Source organism: Zootoca vivipara, chromosome 13, assembly GCF_963506605.1.
Source record: "Zootoca vivipara chromosome 13, rZooViv1.1, whole genome shotgun sequence".
NCBI classification, from domain to species: domain Eukaryota; kingdom Metazoa; phylum Chordata; class Lepidosauria; order Squamata; family Lacertidae; genus Zootoca; species Zootoca vivipara.
The window spans coordinates 20,278,776-20,294,259 of record NC_083288.1 but is presented as its reverse complement, the minus strand read 5'-3'; the positions used below and the strand labels follow the sequence as shown (position 1 = coordinate 20,294,259).

The 15,484-nt window shown below is 46.5% G+C and overlaps 1 protein-coding gene across 1 annotated transcript; it reads right to left on the bottom strand.

Annotated features, from left to right (window-relative positions):
- Positions 1-433: 433 nt before the first annotated feature.
- On the bottom strand, positions 434-14,195 carry HOXB1 (homeobox B1). The gene is made up of 3 exons (XM_035135926.1): positions 14,182-14,195; positions 4,111-4,796; positions 434-771 (listed from the first exon to the last, which is right to left on the bottom strand). Exons 1-3 carry the CDS (start codon positions 14,193-14,195, stop codon positions 434-436), a joined length of 1,038 nt encoding a protein of 345 aa, XP_034991817.1.
- Between the last annotated feature and the right edge of the window lie 1,289 nt (positions 14,196-15,484).

Sequence of the window (15,484 nt, the reverse complement as noted above, 5' to 3'; positions counted from 1 at the left end):
GCGATGCCCATCAACTTGGAGGGAGGCTCGAATATTTTATGGGGGGGTCGAAGACACTCCGCCCGCTAGGAATTGGCTCCTATGACCCCTCCCCACCAGAAACAAAAATACCCAAGGAGAGAAAGTATATACCTGCGTCATTTGGAAGCTGATCTGTAGGTGTGTTTCTGAACACACGGTTCTTTGTTTCTGAACACGCGGTTCTTGTTTGTGTGCACAGATGCCCGCGCTTAGGAATACACGTGCCTGCGCGGAGGCTTCCTCGATGGGCGTGTGATGTGCTTGCGCATGACGATAGAGGCTTAAGGCAGACTGCGCATTGGCCTGGCGTTTCTGTTCAAGGAGGAGCCATTTCCTTAAAGGGGGCCTGTGGGTGGGGAGGATATTCCAGTGCGGGTGGGGGTGGGTGGGAGGACCTCGCGTGTCTCCCTCTTCAAGAGGACACGGAACTGGGCGAAGCGTCGGGCGTGGAGGACCTGCTGGATCTGTCCGAAGCGGCCTCGCTGGCTTCCTTGACCGAGCCGCTGAGGGCGGCGGGGGCTCCAGCCAGACCCTCCTTCTCCCTCTTCTTCTGCTTCATCCTCCTGTTTTGGAACCAGATTTTCACCTGGGTCTCGTTGAGCTCCAGCGTGGCCGCGATCTCCACCCGCCTGGCTCGGGTCAGGTACTTGCTGAAGTGGAATTCCTTCTCAAGCTCCGTCAGCTGCTTGGTGGTGAAGTTGGTCCGGATGGTGCTGGCGTGGACGGCCAAACCGTAGTCGGACACGGTCGCTGTTCAGAGACGAACCACAAGGCCAAAGCAGGGGGGGGAGGGAAGCAAGGAAGCCACGCGTTAGAATTGCAGCCCCCTCGAGTCTAAAATCAGAAGCACATACACGCCCACCCACGGGGGAGCTTTGGATTATTCCCCCGTTTCCACACCACCTGCAGGGTCTGTGGGAACAGGTCTGTGGCTATCAAGCAGTCAGGGATATATGCACTCTGCAGATGCTCAAAGGTAGGCTTTTCCTCAGGAACATTCTACTAGTATGGCCACTGAGGGTCCTTTTTCTCCTGGTGTGAGGGCTCCTACTCTTTCACCCCAATTTTGGATCCTAGAAGATTGTGTTGTGACAATTGGGGCCCACGATGACACTTTTGCATTATTCGCCATTGCCCTTTAAAACAACTTTACCGGTTCCCCCCACCTTTAACCGTTTGTGTTTATTTACTACTTTTTTGTACACCGCCTTTCATCCACAACCGCTCCCAAGGCGGCTTAACAAGAGAAACACATCAAATCAGTTCGCCGCTGTTTATATATTGTTAATGGAATATTCGTTCTCTTATACTGCCCTTCTCCTGCAGGAGCCTAAGGCGGCTAACAATATTCTTGCTCATTATTATTTGTAGTTTTAAGGCATCTTAGTTTTAATAGTTTTATCTTGATACTAATGCCATACTACCATGCCATCCGTTCTCCTGCCAAAATTGCAATTCCAACGCTCGAGAAAGAAGGCAGAAAGAAGTGCAGGCTACTGGCACAAATACCAAAAGCGCACACTAACCTTATGCGCAAACCCTACATACACACCATGCTCATAATGGTTCAAAGTCACCGAATGTTGAGTAGGAAAAAAAAACTGACAACTGGAGTGGAGAGGCTGGAACAGGACAGGAGGATAGAGAAACTCAGAGAGAGATAAAGGGCAGAAAGAACCATCTCATTGTCTAGATAGGTCACTTCCTGGTTCACACAGAGAAGCTATTTTTCAATGTCTCCAGGAAGGTGGGGAACTCTGCCCGTAGGCATTAGTGGAGAAATATTTTTTTATTACACCCCCCCAAAAAAAAACCCTAAATGGAGAGAAAAACCTCAAAAACAGCCAAATGAGGACTGGGTATGTTCAGTGAGTATAGGGATACTGGCTTTGGGAGATAAGGAAGGACAACGAAGGAGAGAGAGAGCAGAACAGAATGCATAGCTGCCAAGTTCTCCCTTTTTTAAGGGAAATTCCCTTATGCTGAATAGGCTTCCTCGTGAGAAATGGGAAAACTTGGCAGCTATGACAGAATGACTGGAACTCTGAACAAGAAGCACTTAATGGTGCAAAATTTTGTTGCAGGGACCCACTTGCAAGTTTTAGGTTATAAATGTGTGCGTTGCCTTGGGTACCGCGTGGCAAACAGGTGATTCGCCCACTGGATTTATTTCGGATAAACGTATCAACCAAATTACTGCTTCAAGTGGTCCGTAAAGTTAACCAGGATCCGGGGCTAAACTCTGGTGAACCCAGCCTGATAAGAAAACTCTCCCAATAAACATTTCAGCCAACGCTTAATTGCTAGGAAAATACACGCCGGGAAATTGTAACACCATCCTCTACATCCCGGGTGTGAGAAGACTCTCTGTGGTTAGTGACGGGGTATACTCTGCACCTGCTCAGAGGCACTCTCTACGCTTCTAACTGCACTGTTCCAGGGCTGACGCCAAGCGTCAGAAACAGATGCTCGGACTGACTCTGAAGCGCTGTACCGGGTATCTTTATCCGTCCCTCTGTCCATCCATCGCCTCTACGCCGGTCCTGCTTCCCAGTCCCCCAAACGGTCTGGTCTTTTCCTTAATTTCATTTTTGTCCCTACCTTCTGCTTGCAAATTCCTCTGATTTCCCCCAGTCAGTTCTACTAGGGTCGTTCTTACATGGCTAAGATTTGTTCTTTTCTTTTTAAACCAGCTGAATAAACTGAAATATAACAAACAACGAGGAACTTTGGGGGCAATTCAGACGACATTCTCCGGCGTGAGCGCCATTCGTTTGGAATGGTTGCTGCTCACAGACGTCAAGGAGTACTCCTACCCTCCAAGGAATTAAAGGCTTCCACGCAACCCTAAAGGGAATTGTGCGAAGCTCGGCCACCCCAGCCTCAGAGGATGCTGCCCTGCAAAAAAGCCCAGCGCTGGGCTGAGCCTCCATAGGAAAGGCCAGGACTGCCCTGGCTGTTATTATGCCTGACACGCACCCAATGGACACTTCCCAGTTCCTACATTTAGAGGGGATGGATCTCGCGGGCTTTGCGCGTGCCCTGACTGACTACAGCAGTAGGAAAGTTGTATTCAGGATGTCATGCCCATCCCTAGATTCCTCTACCCTTGTGGGTGAATGGTGTGAGGCAGTCCTGATTTTCCCTTGGTGGAGCAGCGTTTAGCGGTAACCCTGTTGCTGATGCTGCAGCGGCCAATTGCCATAGCTGCCAAGTTTTCCCTTTTCTCGCGAGGAAGCCTATTCAGCATAAGGGAATTTCCCTTTAAAAAAGGGAGAACTTGGCAGCTATGCCAATTGCAGGTGTGAAGGAGCAGCCACAGGACCACCATTCTAGACTCGGCTCAGACATGCCTTTATAACACGCGCGTGGGGGAGGGGGCAACACTGATTATCTTCTCGTGGGCATGGACCGAAGAGTGAAAGTGCCGCGGAATGTTAGAAGAGCTGGTTGCACGCGTGCGCGTGTGTGCCTCTACATGCTGGGTGAAACCCCAACCAAATAAACTGGCGCCACGTTTTCTGAGTCCTGTGAGCAGCCCTGAGAGGCAATGTCCGTCTGAAAAGCGTCATAAATATATCACATAATGAATGAAACAAACCTGCCTGCCCCATAACCAGAGGGGGAGGTGATCCCTGGGAAGGAAAGAAGATTCCGTCCTTTCCTCCACTAGATCCCATTCTGCAGTTTGAACCCCCGTTTGCCTCTCAGGGCCTAAAGCTAATAACGCTGGTCTTCTCTCTCCCCTTGGGCAGCTTTGGAAACAGAAGCAGATTGTACCCCTCCCCAGAACCATCCGTTTCCTTTCCACCCACGCCCTCTGTTCTGCACACTCACTTAACCCATTATGGTTTTTCCGTTCTGGCAGAGATGGGAAAGTTGGTGATGGCAAGGCCTAAGAGTATTGTTTTTTCTGGACCAGATCCTGCCTCCATGTGACTCCACAAGTCACATGCTCTTGGGATGCTCTGGACTCTGGAGTAAGGCATGATGGAGACAACAACCACCCTCCAGTGGAGGGGGAAAACATGGAAACCAGCCTCTGCTAGCCTCCCCTCATCTTGTGAAAGGGAACCGAGGGGGCTTTACCTGTTTTAGGAGGGTTCCTTTTCACTTTCATCCATTCAAAGGTCTGGGTGGTGGCCGTGGCGGTGGTGGCAGCCATGGGGCATGGCTGGGCTGAGCAAGCCCGCGGGTCTTTGTTCTCCTGTAAGGGTGGGGAAAGGTTGCCAAAAGCCCCTTGCAAATAGCCACCCTGCTCAGACCCATAGAGGTGTGGCTGGAACTGGCCCGGGGTGGCGCAGAAACCGTCAGGTAAGCTTCCGAGGCTGGAAGAAGAGGAAGAGGAAGAAGGAGCCACGCTGGTAGGGTAGGCCGAGGGCTGGAAGTAGCCTCCATCTGTCTCCTGGGGGCCGAGGAAGAACTGCTGGTTGGCGAAGCTTGGGCTGCAGTTGGGGGCTGCCGAATATCCTGTACCCGATGGCTGGGATGACCCCGCGAAGGAGATGCCAAGGCCAGCAGGGTTGGGAGGAAGAGGAGGAGGAAGAGGAGGAGGGTAACTGGAGTTCTGCTGCTGGTGGTGGTGGGCGTTGAGCCCAGCAGCGCCCACCCCCGTCGTCCCGAAGCGTCCCTCTTGATGATAGCTGTCACAGGAAGGAGAGGTACCTGAGCAAGATGGAAAGGAAGTTGTCCCTTGGTCGAGATGTTGGTAGTCCTTGGGCGCGTAGGCGCTCGTCCCACGGTTACAAATTGCATAGTCTAAGAAGAAGTTCATTCTAGGTATTGTTCCTTTGCCAATGATGGAAGAGGGTCAGCCTGTTTTACGGGGATCCCTTCTGCCCTACAACCTTTAGATAGTATGTCAAAAGTTAACTAGGAAAAAGAGAGAGGGAGAGAGGGGGAGAGAGAGAGAAGCCTTCCCATCTACGGATCTCCAGCCCTGGAGCCCCCCATACCCCTACCCCTCCTTCCCAAAGCCTTCAGGGTGGGGGTGGGATAGAAAGGTGGGGGTGGGGAGAGGGGTGGAAGAGGGGGTCTGGACCACGTGGTCGCCATCAAGCCCAATGAACAAATGCCTCCTGAAGTTTGTCAGATATCTACCATCATCCATCAAGTCCTTGACATTTGCATGACAAAGGAACTTCAATCAAACTTTTCCCCATCGATCTGATTAACAACACGGATACGTCAAAAGGTTTTTTTTTTCCTCAAAGACTTCGGAAGAGAAGGGGGGGCAAGGAAGTGACAGAAAGGGGTTGGGGAAAGGAAGGGGGGAAAGTTAGGACTATTCAAGTTCTGTTCTATGAGTTAAAAAGACACACACACCTTCCAGTTCATAATATGGTGAAAATAATTAAAACTTTTCTTCCTAGCTGGGGGGTTGGAGGGAGAGAGCGCTTTACCCCCCCCCAATATCAGCTACAATAGGCTCACGTATCCCGTAACATAGGGGGGGGGAGAGAAATGGGGAGAGGTAGGGAAGGCTTCTTTATAACGGAAAATGTTCTTTTTCCTCATTTTAAAAAAATTAATCACCCAAAAGATACTTAAAGGTTTATGGAGTTTGCTTAAAGTGCTTTTTGCTTTCCCTTAAAAAACAACACACAAACTAAATCCAAATAGCTCTGCTTTGCACATCGCCTTTGTGTCTGGAAGCAGTGTGCTAAAGAGCAATTTAATTCAATCAACATTCTAATGAGTTGTGAAATAAAGTTAGAAACACAATTGTGTTTTGTTGGAGGGGGGAAAACGCAAATGAAATTGAAATTCGATCTACCCTATCCATCTACCCGTTATTTATGTTATCTGGCTATCCATCCATTTATTCTCATCCTTAGGCCCTCCCCACCCTCCACCCCTCCTCTTTCTACATTTCATAAAAATCAACTATATTACCAGTTGGGCTTGCTGTCACTGGAGTTTGATTTAGCTGCTGTTGCGGGGGTGGGATGTTTTTAATCGCTGCTGCGGATCATTCTTAAAATCGAAACATACAAGCAAACGACTCCCAATAAGACCACTTTACTCCAGCCACACTTTTTCTAAGACTGGCAAATTCTAGAAGAGAAGAACAGGCAATGTTGAAAGGAGGCGGTTTCTCATATGATTTAGAGTGAAAACAGCTAAAATAGGCGTTGGGTTCCTGAATGCTTCCTCAGATGGGTTGCATTCGTTTCGTTTGGAGTAGGGGCTCAGATTCTCTCTCCTCTACTCTTTTTCTCCTCTCGAGCAAATGTTGCTGAGAGCCACCAAACTTCGCAGCTCTCCTCCAAAGCCAGCCCTGTAGGTGAACTTTTGGCCTGCTCTAAACCTCTGGTGCTCTCCTCGTGGGCTGAGCTACCAGTAAATATCCTGACAAGTAACAAATGACCGTGGGCGTCAGATTGGTGGTTACTCTTGTCTTCCATGTGCTAACAAGTAAATAAATGTTGCTTGCCTGGGCTTCCCATTCTATTAGGCGTGGAGTGGTTCGCAGTCTCTTCGTCCTTTGTCAATTTACACATGGCCTAGGGAAAGAGGCGATCCCATGGAAGGGGAAGTTCGTAATCATCCATTTATGGACTCTCGAAAGTAGCCGAATGGTCCTTTAATGACGCATCAAACAGAACCCCGAAGAAGGGAAGCGGGCGACTGAAAGGAGAAGTGCCCACAAAGGCTTTAGGAATTGATAGCAATATCTCGTGCTGAAAGGGTGGGGTGGGGTGGGGTGAATTATAGAGTCCCCACCCCACCCCCACATTTATGGAGTTGCTCTCGTCAAATCGGAGGAGCTTCATATGCTGTCTTTATGGGGTATATATTTATTGGGTTCCACACTACAGAAAAGGGGAAGGTGGGGTGGGTAAGTACAGAATTGCTGGAGTAATATTCGAGAGGTTTGGGGAAGATAGAAAAGAAAGGGTGAGTCAAAGAGAAACAAAGACAACTAAGGGCGAATCTACTATGAAACAAATGAAGCTTAAGCTTAGGGCCCCCGGAAGCTAATTTAGTCCACATTGCTTGAAAGAATTGGGTCCAGTAGACCCAATTTGAGTCGCACGACTCAAATCATTACAGGATGCATCAAACATGTATATAACACTTCCCTAATTTTCATCCCTCTTCCCATAATTCAAAAACTATAAGGCACAGGATTTTTTTCCCACACCAGTGACTTTGACGTGTGATGTAACCCAGTATAGCAATTTCATTCAAAATCTGAGATGTAGTAGTTAATTTTTGTAAAAACGTTGTGGTGATCTGTCATGGAACAACTCCATTGAAGAAGATAACACTGGTTACCCAGACCTTGCTGCTGGTTGTGAAGGGGCCCCCATAACAGTTCAAGCTTCAGGACCCCAAAAGTGGAGGTTCGCCACTGAAGCCAAGAAATATAAAGGAAAGAGGAAAAAATAAAAATATATATAAATGACTTAAAAGAAGAAAGGGAAAGTTATGTTGTTTGCAAATACACACACACACACAAGTACATAACACTTACATTAAATTATTAAGGCTACAATCCCAATCCCACTTGGAATAAACCCCATTGAATTCAGTTGTTGATGGTGATACTTTCTGATGATACTTTCTGAAAGCTAGTTTTGCGACACTTAGCCAGCTGTCGCCCTGTAATTGCCATCCTGTTCACCTGACTGTAAGCCAGAGCCCATTTTGGCATCTTGAGGACTAGGACTGTTTGACACGTGTTTTCCGCATCCACGTTTTATTTTTTTTAGATGGACGCCTTTACAAAACCTTGAAACCATGATGACCCTTTGAGACCATAGCTGCCAAGTTCTCCCTTTATTTAAGGGAAATTCCCTTATGCTGAATAGGCTTCCTCGCGAGAAAAGGGAAAACTTGGCAGCTATGCTTTGAGACAGTGATATATGCAACGCTCTCATCAAACTTTGGAGGCCTGCGATCCTAACCTGTGAATCCCGGCAGGTGCTGGACTCTCTCCCTAGGTTAGGTCTGGGGGGTTATCAGAATGCGATTACTTGGGTGTTCTTACATGACATTCTACGGGCTGAACTTTCTCCCAAAGAAATTACTATGGTGGCCCAGTGATGTGGGGTGTGTGTGTGTGTGTGTGTGTAACTACCGGTAATAGAGTTATTTAAAAACTTTTTTAAAAAAAACCAAAAGCCATTCCTCCCTTGGAAAGTATGGCTAACTTCAGGTCTCAGCTTGTCATTTGCTTCCTTCCGGTGTTCGGCTTGTTAAACGCGGGATTAATTTGCCTGGTTAAGAGACATCAAATTGTGGTCACGGAAAGACTAATAAATAACTCTTCCTGCGTAAAGCCCAAATAAAACCCCGAGACCATTTATCAAGTCCTATCAGTGCTTCTGAATTTGAGGGTATGGCGGAGAAGGAACAGCCAAAATGTGATAGGTATCCTGTCTTCGGAAATATTTGCATATTGGGTTTTTGTTTTGTTTTTGCAACTGTAGGAGAGACAGGTCCAGGATTATGGTGACACGCACGATGACGATTACTAATAATACTAATAATAATTTTTTAAAAGCTACCAGGAGTATGGGGCTGAAAAATTCTACCAAAAAAGCAAGGAAAAAGAAACTAGAGGGGAAACAAATAGGACACAAATCGGCATCACGTGGTTTAAATAAGCATTAGGGGCATCTATAACAATAATATTTTTTTTAAAAAAAAGAAATTTAAAACGACAAAGTTTTCCCCCCTGGAAACTTAACCAAAAAACGAGCAGGATACACATGGTAAGAGAAACTGGAGAACTGGAATGAAAGCAAATAGGACGCAAATATGCATCGTATTATTTAAATAAGCATTCGGAGCGTGGTTCGCCTACTGAAACTTCTCATATGGCATAGCAGCAGCGTGCTATGAAAACCTCAGGTCCTCCTATCTGCATGCCCGCGAGCTTCTCGCAACGAGCCCTTCCTTCCTCTCTCCTTTAAAATCACAGCTAGCTGGCTTGTTTAAGTTTGCTGTGTCTCCAACTGCTTAGGACTTCCCACCACCGTTTCGTTCCACATTATTGCTATGGCGAAGGGCTAGCTGTTGCCTACGGAAAACTCAATAGACCGGCTTGTTGTAAACCAGTTTAAAAGTGGCTAGATTTAAAACTGCAACAACTAGTTGTTGGGCTTTCCCAGTGTAGATGATACTGCCTGGGGGAAAAGGTGTGTCGAGAAAGGTCTTTCCTTAAGTGCGCCTGGGGGTCTCAACAGGAGAAATGAGTTGCTTGGGGGTCTTCTTCTGCTTCTATGCATTTCCCTTTGGAACTCCACGGCCGCTGGCCATCTGCTCCCGACTGGGAGTGACTTACACGAGGACGTCTTTCATTCCTACCACACACACACCCCAGCCCTCCCCGTCCCCATCCTCTGGAGCCTTGCGACAGATATGTGCCACAGCAGAGCGAAGAGAAGGTGTCTGCTAGCTGCTCCGGGGAAGATATAAAAACAAGGAAGGAACTCTCCTCCAAAGAGCCACTGTGAAGTTAACATGCCCATTCCGCGGGCGCACCCTTAATTCCAGCAAGAAAAATAAATGGATAAAATGCCTATTCTATAGAACCAGGTTCTCAATGTAAAAGAGGAGGGCAATCTAAAATTCAAGCGTTTCAGTTTTCAGATCTCACCTTTGAAATCCAACGGTGGGGGTGGGGGGGACATTGTACTCTTCAAACACTAAATCAGAAGTTAACTCATTTTAAGACCGTCATGCTCTCATAGAATTACGGATTCATAGAATTGTAGAGTTGGAAGGGGCCCTAAGGATCATCTAGTCCAACCTCCTGCAATGCAGGAAATATATAGCTCTACCATATCAATCTGCCACATTTGCACTTTGCTACCCCTGCTACCAATCTAGCAATCCGAAAGCACGTCAAAATGCAAGTAGATAAATAGGAACCGCTACAGCGGGAAGGTAAACAGCGTTTCCATGTGCTGCTCTGGTTTGCCAGAAGCGGCTTTGTCATGCTGGCCACATGACCCGGAAGCTGTACGCCGGCTCCCTCAGCCAATAACGCAAGATGAGCACCGTTAACCCCATAGTCGGTCACGACTAGACCTAATGGTCAGGGGTCCCTTTACTTTTACCCCTGTCTTAAGAAGAACCTCCACAATCTAGAACAGAAGAAAGAAAGAAAGAAAGAAAGAAAGAAAGAAAGAAAGAAAGAAAGAAAGAAAGACTATATCTTTGAACATTGGCAAGAATACGTGTTACAGAATTTGATAATCTTCCCCCTCCCCTTCTAAACTTGTTTCAGTTCTAAAAAGGCAAAGAACTTGGTGGTTTGTTAGGGCGAATAGGACAAGCTGCCAGGGAATCTTGGTTTTTTTATATCTATTTTTTCCATCACATATTCTCTCTCTCTCTCTCTCTCTCTCTCTCTCTCTCCACACACACACACACACACACACACACACAGAGAGAGAGAGAGAGAGAGAGAGAGAGAGAGAGAGAGAGAGAGAGAGGGAGCCTTTGTACTTGCAGAGAACTCTGGGCAACTTTTCCTGACCATTAAAGAGAGAGGAGGAGGAGGAGGGAGAGAAAGACGTATATTTTCTCATCCCAAAGACAGCCCATGGTAGAGACAGTGTGAACAATGCATTCCTGTTTCACTACAGCTGCGCTGCTTCTAAAACGAGATGTGTTGCTGGAGCTGAAGTTTGCTTGAGAGCCACACCCTGCAGGTGATGATGAAGTAGTAGTTTTTGCCTTTGGAAGCTCACACCATATTACATTTGTTTGCCTAAAGGTGTCACTGGTTTTGTTTTTCGTTTTTGTTTTGTTTTAAAATCTGGCAGCCTTGCATCCCAGATGGTAGCCAGCCTGTAATTTCTTGGCAAAGTTAGTATTTTGCACATCTTCAGAAGCATTTTCTTCTTTGGGTGTGGCCGTAGCTTAGCTGTGGAGCTACAGGGTTCTTGCTTTGCATACACAAGGTGCCAGGTTCAGGATCTCTAGGTAAGAGTGTGGAAAGCTCCATAAAAAAGTAAGAAGAGCCTGCTGAATCAGGCCAATGACCAGTGCTATTTTTCTAGAAAAAGAGGTGTCAGAACTCACAATGAACGACTCCTTCGTTCCCTTATAATAGCAATGATGTCCACCGTGTGGGATGGAACACTGGGGCAGACAAGTCACAACAGTTCCTAGAGTGTCCACTAAGACGGACTCACCTGGGGGAACATCTGACTAAGTTCCTGTTCCTCCAGATATGCAGATGAGATGGATTAGCTGGCAGACAAAAGCCCCTAGCCAACAGCCATTCTCTCTCTTAGCCTTTTCTCCTTCAATGGGAACACATCTCCAGAGAATCTCCAGTTAGGATGGATCTCCCTCTTGGCCTGCTGCCAAGAGAGAGACCAGATAGAGCCTCACTTTATTAAGTAGACTCCAGATGTACATACTTGTAACTTTTCTACGTAAACCTGCCTTTCTGAGATTATGCTGTTAACTCAGGATGTCATGTGAGTAAACTCTATCTTATTTTAATACTATTGTGTCGTGTATTTCTTTTAAGAGGGACAAAGGGGATTTGCCAGGAAGTATAATATTGAAGTATAATATTGTTGTAGAGGTTCTAGCAAACCTAACGCTCACGCTTTGCTGCGCACAAAAGGGGAATGTCACTCTGCTGATATTGGAAGCTTGCTAACACAAGCTTGGATAGGATCTATCTAATAATATAATATCCTAATCCACATTTCTAACATTCCCACACACCGACCTGAGAGGTAGCGGAAATGAGTTCAAGTGAGTTCTGGCTGGAGGGAGGGAAAGCCCCTGCCAAAGATCCATCTAGTCCAACATACTGTTATCACAATTGCTAACCATATGCCTATGGGAAGCCTGCAAGCAGGACATGAGCTCAATAACACACTGCCTACTTGTGTTTCCAGCAACTGGCATTCAGAGGCATATTGCCTCTGACAGTGGAAGTAAATCACAGCCATCATGGCTAGTAGCCATTGGCAGTCTTGTCCTCCAGTCTGAGAAATGATAGAGAGCTGCTGCCACTCACTGCAGAAATTGCAGACAATGCTTAATTATCTGTTTTGGTCTAAGGAAGCTTTTGGTGCTTCCTGTGTTCCTGGTGTGAATCCTGGCATTCCACTGAGGGGGAGGCTGGCTCTGGCATTTCCCTTTGCATTTGTCTACGACTGTTAACTTTTGGCTGCTTGGGGCCATGGTGCTACTTGCCTCCTCAAGATGGAAGCAGTGTTTTCCGAGTTGCTTGGCCGAGGGAGCCGCCGGCGTATAGCTTCCAGGTCATGTGGCCAGCATGACAAAGCCGCTTCTGGCAAACCAGAGCAGCACATGGAAACGCCGTTTACCTTCCCGCTGTAGCGGTTCCTATTTATCTACTTGCATTTTGACGTGCTTTCGAACTGCTAGGTTGGCAGGAGCTGGGACCAAGCAATGGGAGCTCACCCCGTCACAGGGATTCGAACTGCTGACCTTCTGATCAGCAAGCCCTAGGCTTTGGTCCCCACCTGGGTCCCATAACACCTTTATTAGGGCCAACCAAATAGTCACAAAAAATGTGGCAAGCTTTTGAGTTCTCCAGAACTCTTCGTCAGGCAATATGTTATACAAAAATCAGGTGGTGGTATGGGGGAAACAAAAACAAGAAGAAAGAATGAGAAATTGGGTGAGTGTGTAGACTCAGTTCTGGGACGGAGATTGTAAGCTGTGTAAAAATCCCATCCCTACACCAGGTGCTACTAATATCAGATTACTCACCTAGGATTCTGGGATAAAGAAGCAATACAGTGGTACCTCTGGTTAAGAACTTAATTCGTTCCGGAGGTCCATTCTTAACCTGAAACTGTTCTTAACCTGAAGCACCACTTTAGCTAATGGGGCCTCCTGCTGCTGCCACACCGCCGGAGCACGATTTCTGTTCTCATCCTGAAGCAAAGTTCTTAACCCGAGGTACTATTTCTGGGTTAGCGGAGTTTGTAACCTGAAGCGTTTGTAACCCGAGGTACCACTGTAGCTACTTTCCCTGTGGCTGGTGAGAATAAAGTCTGGCTTGTAGGCTGTATGTGTCCCATGCCTTAAATGAAATGCACAGGTCCCCGGGCAAGCAAAGAGGAGAGAAAATATTGTCTGAAGAGTTATGGAGAACCCGAAAGCTTGTCAGATTTCTGTGACTTTTTGTGTGGTCCCCCCAAAAGGTATCACAGAACTTTGGGCGTTGAGGGTTTCCTTCCGCTTATGGACCAGCACAGATACTTAAGGTTTTTTTGTGCCAGATAAAATGGTAACTGACATAGCCCAGTCCAGACAGTATGAAATGCTCACGATTAGGTCTATACTTTCTCATAGGGCTAGTGGTCATTTTCTGACTCAATTAATGTTACCCCTAGTTTTCAAAACCTCTGTGTGCCTGTGGGCAACCAAGCTATCGAGTTCTTTCCCCAACATGCTGGATAGTCCGTAGGGCTGCAGTTTAGTCAATAGTTAATCAACTTGAGGTCATTACCATATTTCAGTCAGGGAAAGTAAATTGTACAGTATCTGGTTAGGCTGAAAGTCAAAGGCACATGTTTAAAGACTCCTGGTTATGTTTTGTAACTGTAACAAAGGATAAGAAAGACACTATTAAGCATGGCCTTTCCATCTAAGAAGGAGTGGGAAATTTTATTCACCACTGCTCTCCTTTAAGTATCCTTGCAGTTCATTTGTGGCAATTTCTTTTTTTTTCAAAGATAAATTTTTATTCATTTTTCATAATCATATTAGCAAACATTCATATTGCAAATAATTCAACCTATATGACTTCCTTCCAACCCATAAGTGGTAAATTCTGTCAATCCTACTTCGTATTTTCTATTTGCAACAGACTCAAGACACTGTAGACGTTATGTTGCTACCCCTAACGCTCTCATACCCATATAATTTCCTTTAGCATACTCTATAAATTTACTCCATTCAGCTTGGATGTGAATTTCTTAGTCCCTTGTTATGTCCTGGATTTCAGGTTGCATTTGCCTCCTTCAGCTCGCTTAGCACTTACTTAAAGACAATGGGATATGGGTGTTGGTCTAGGGGACTTCAGAATCAATGGGAACCATGCTCTGGCCTCTGCTACCAGCCAGGACACCAAGAACCACTACTGGGAGGCTGCACCCCCTGCCTGACAGAAAGATCATCATGGCAAAAGGGAAGATCAACCTGGTCCCATCCATCAATCAGAGAAATAGCAGTTGCAGGGAACTTGCCTGAAAGAACACACTGCTGCCACTGCTGGCTTCCCAGGACTGCAGCCCTAAAGAGAGGCACACTCTAGCCTCATCCATCAGTCAAGGAAGGAGAAACAATTCCAATGCTTCCTTCCTTCTTTCCTGCTCATTCCTTTTTCCTTTTGTATCATGCCTATTAAACTGCAAGCCTGTAGAACAGCCTTTACCAAAGGTGTCATGGGCTTTGAAGACACTCGAACTCAGCACGGAAGGGAGAAACATGCTAAGAGGAAGACACACTTGGCAAATCCACACTGTGATCAACTCCCACCCGGAAACCAATGCCCCCACTGTGGAAGGACGTGTGGATCCAGAATTGGCCTCCACAGTCACTGTTAAAACCGTGTTTATGGAAGACAGTCTTACTTGGCTACAAGTGATCACCAAAGAAGAATTTTAATATATAGAGAGAGCTTAGCATGTTTTAGTTGCTTTATGTTAGTTATTATTACAGTACAGAATGATTAATAATAATATTTATTATCACTATCGTTTGGAATGTTGTTATTAAGCAAAGTGCCCACCAGTTTGATGGTCTGCATCATGGAAACTGGGGTATTGGATTTTGTTTGTTTGTTGCACTTCTAGTCTACCATTTTCCTCCAAGGAGGTCAAGGTGGCATACGTGGTTCTTCCCCTCTTCATTTAATCCCCACAACAACCCTGTGAGGTAGGTTGGGCTGAGAGGCAGTGACTGGCTCAGTGTCTCCCAGTTCATGCAGTGATACAGCCTCCATTGCCACAGGGCCAACATGGGCAGAGCAGGGTGTTTCTACCCCCTTGCTCACTCCCTACAAGCATCAAAGCCTGAAGCAAGGGGAAGGAAATGCATCCCTGTGGAGCATGCAGAGGCGCATAACCCCCACTGTCTCTTGGTCATGCCTCGCCCTTCCAAAGCATGCTCAGTGCTCAGAAAGGGCTGCAAAGCCAAGGAAATGGGTTCAGAAACTAGGTTTGATATTTATTTAGACATATAATTCTCATGTCCCTTTTCGTGCCTGCTTTGCCACCCCAGAGCACCACCATGCACTTCAGTGCAGCTCTTTAGCAAAAAGACACAGGGTAGCTGCGACACAGTTGGTGTCTCCCTTGTTTTATATTTCCTTCAGTCTTCCAAATTAGCAATTTTCTTTTTTGGCTAGTGTACGCGAGAAAATCTTGAAGGTTCCAAACAACAAAATAATAATGGGATCCCATCAGGGTACTGCAATTAAAAGAGATGGTGTATTCCATCA

What these genes read in the sequence shown, in the direction of transcription:
- HOXB1 (XM_035135926.1), bottom strand. An exon ending in AAGGAACCCTCCTAAAACAG is followed by an intron (nt 772 to 4,110) that starts GTAAAGCCCCCT and finishes GTCTCTGAACAG; the next exon opens with CGACCGTGTCCGACTACGGT.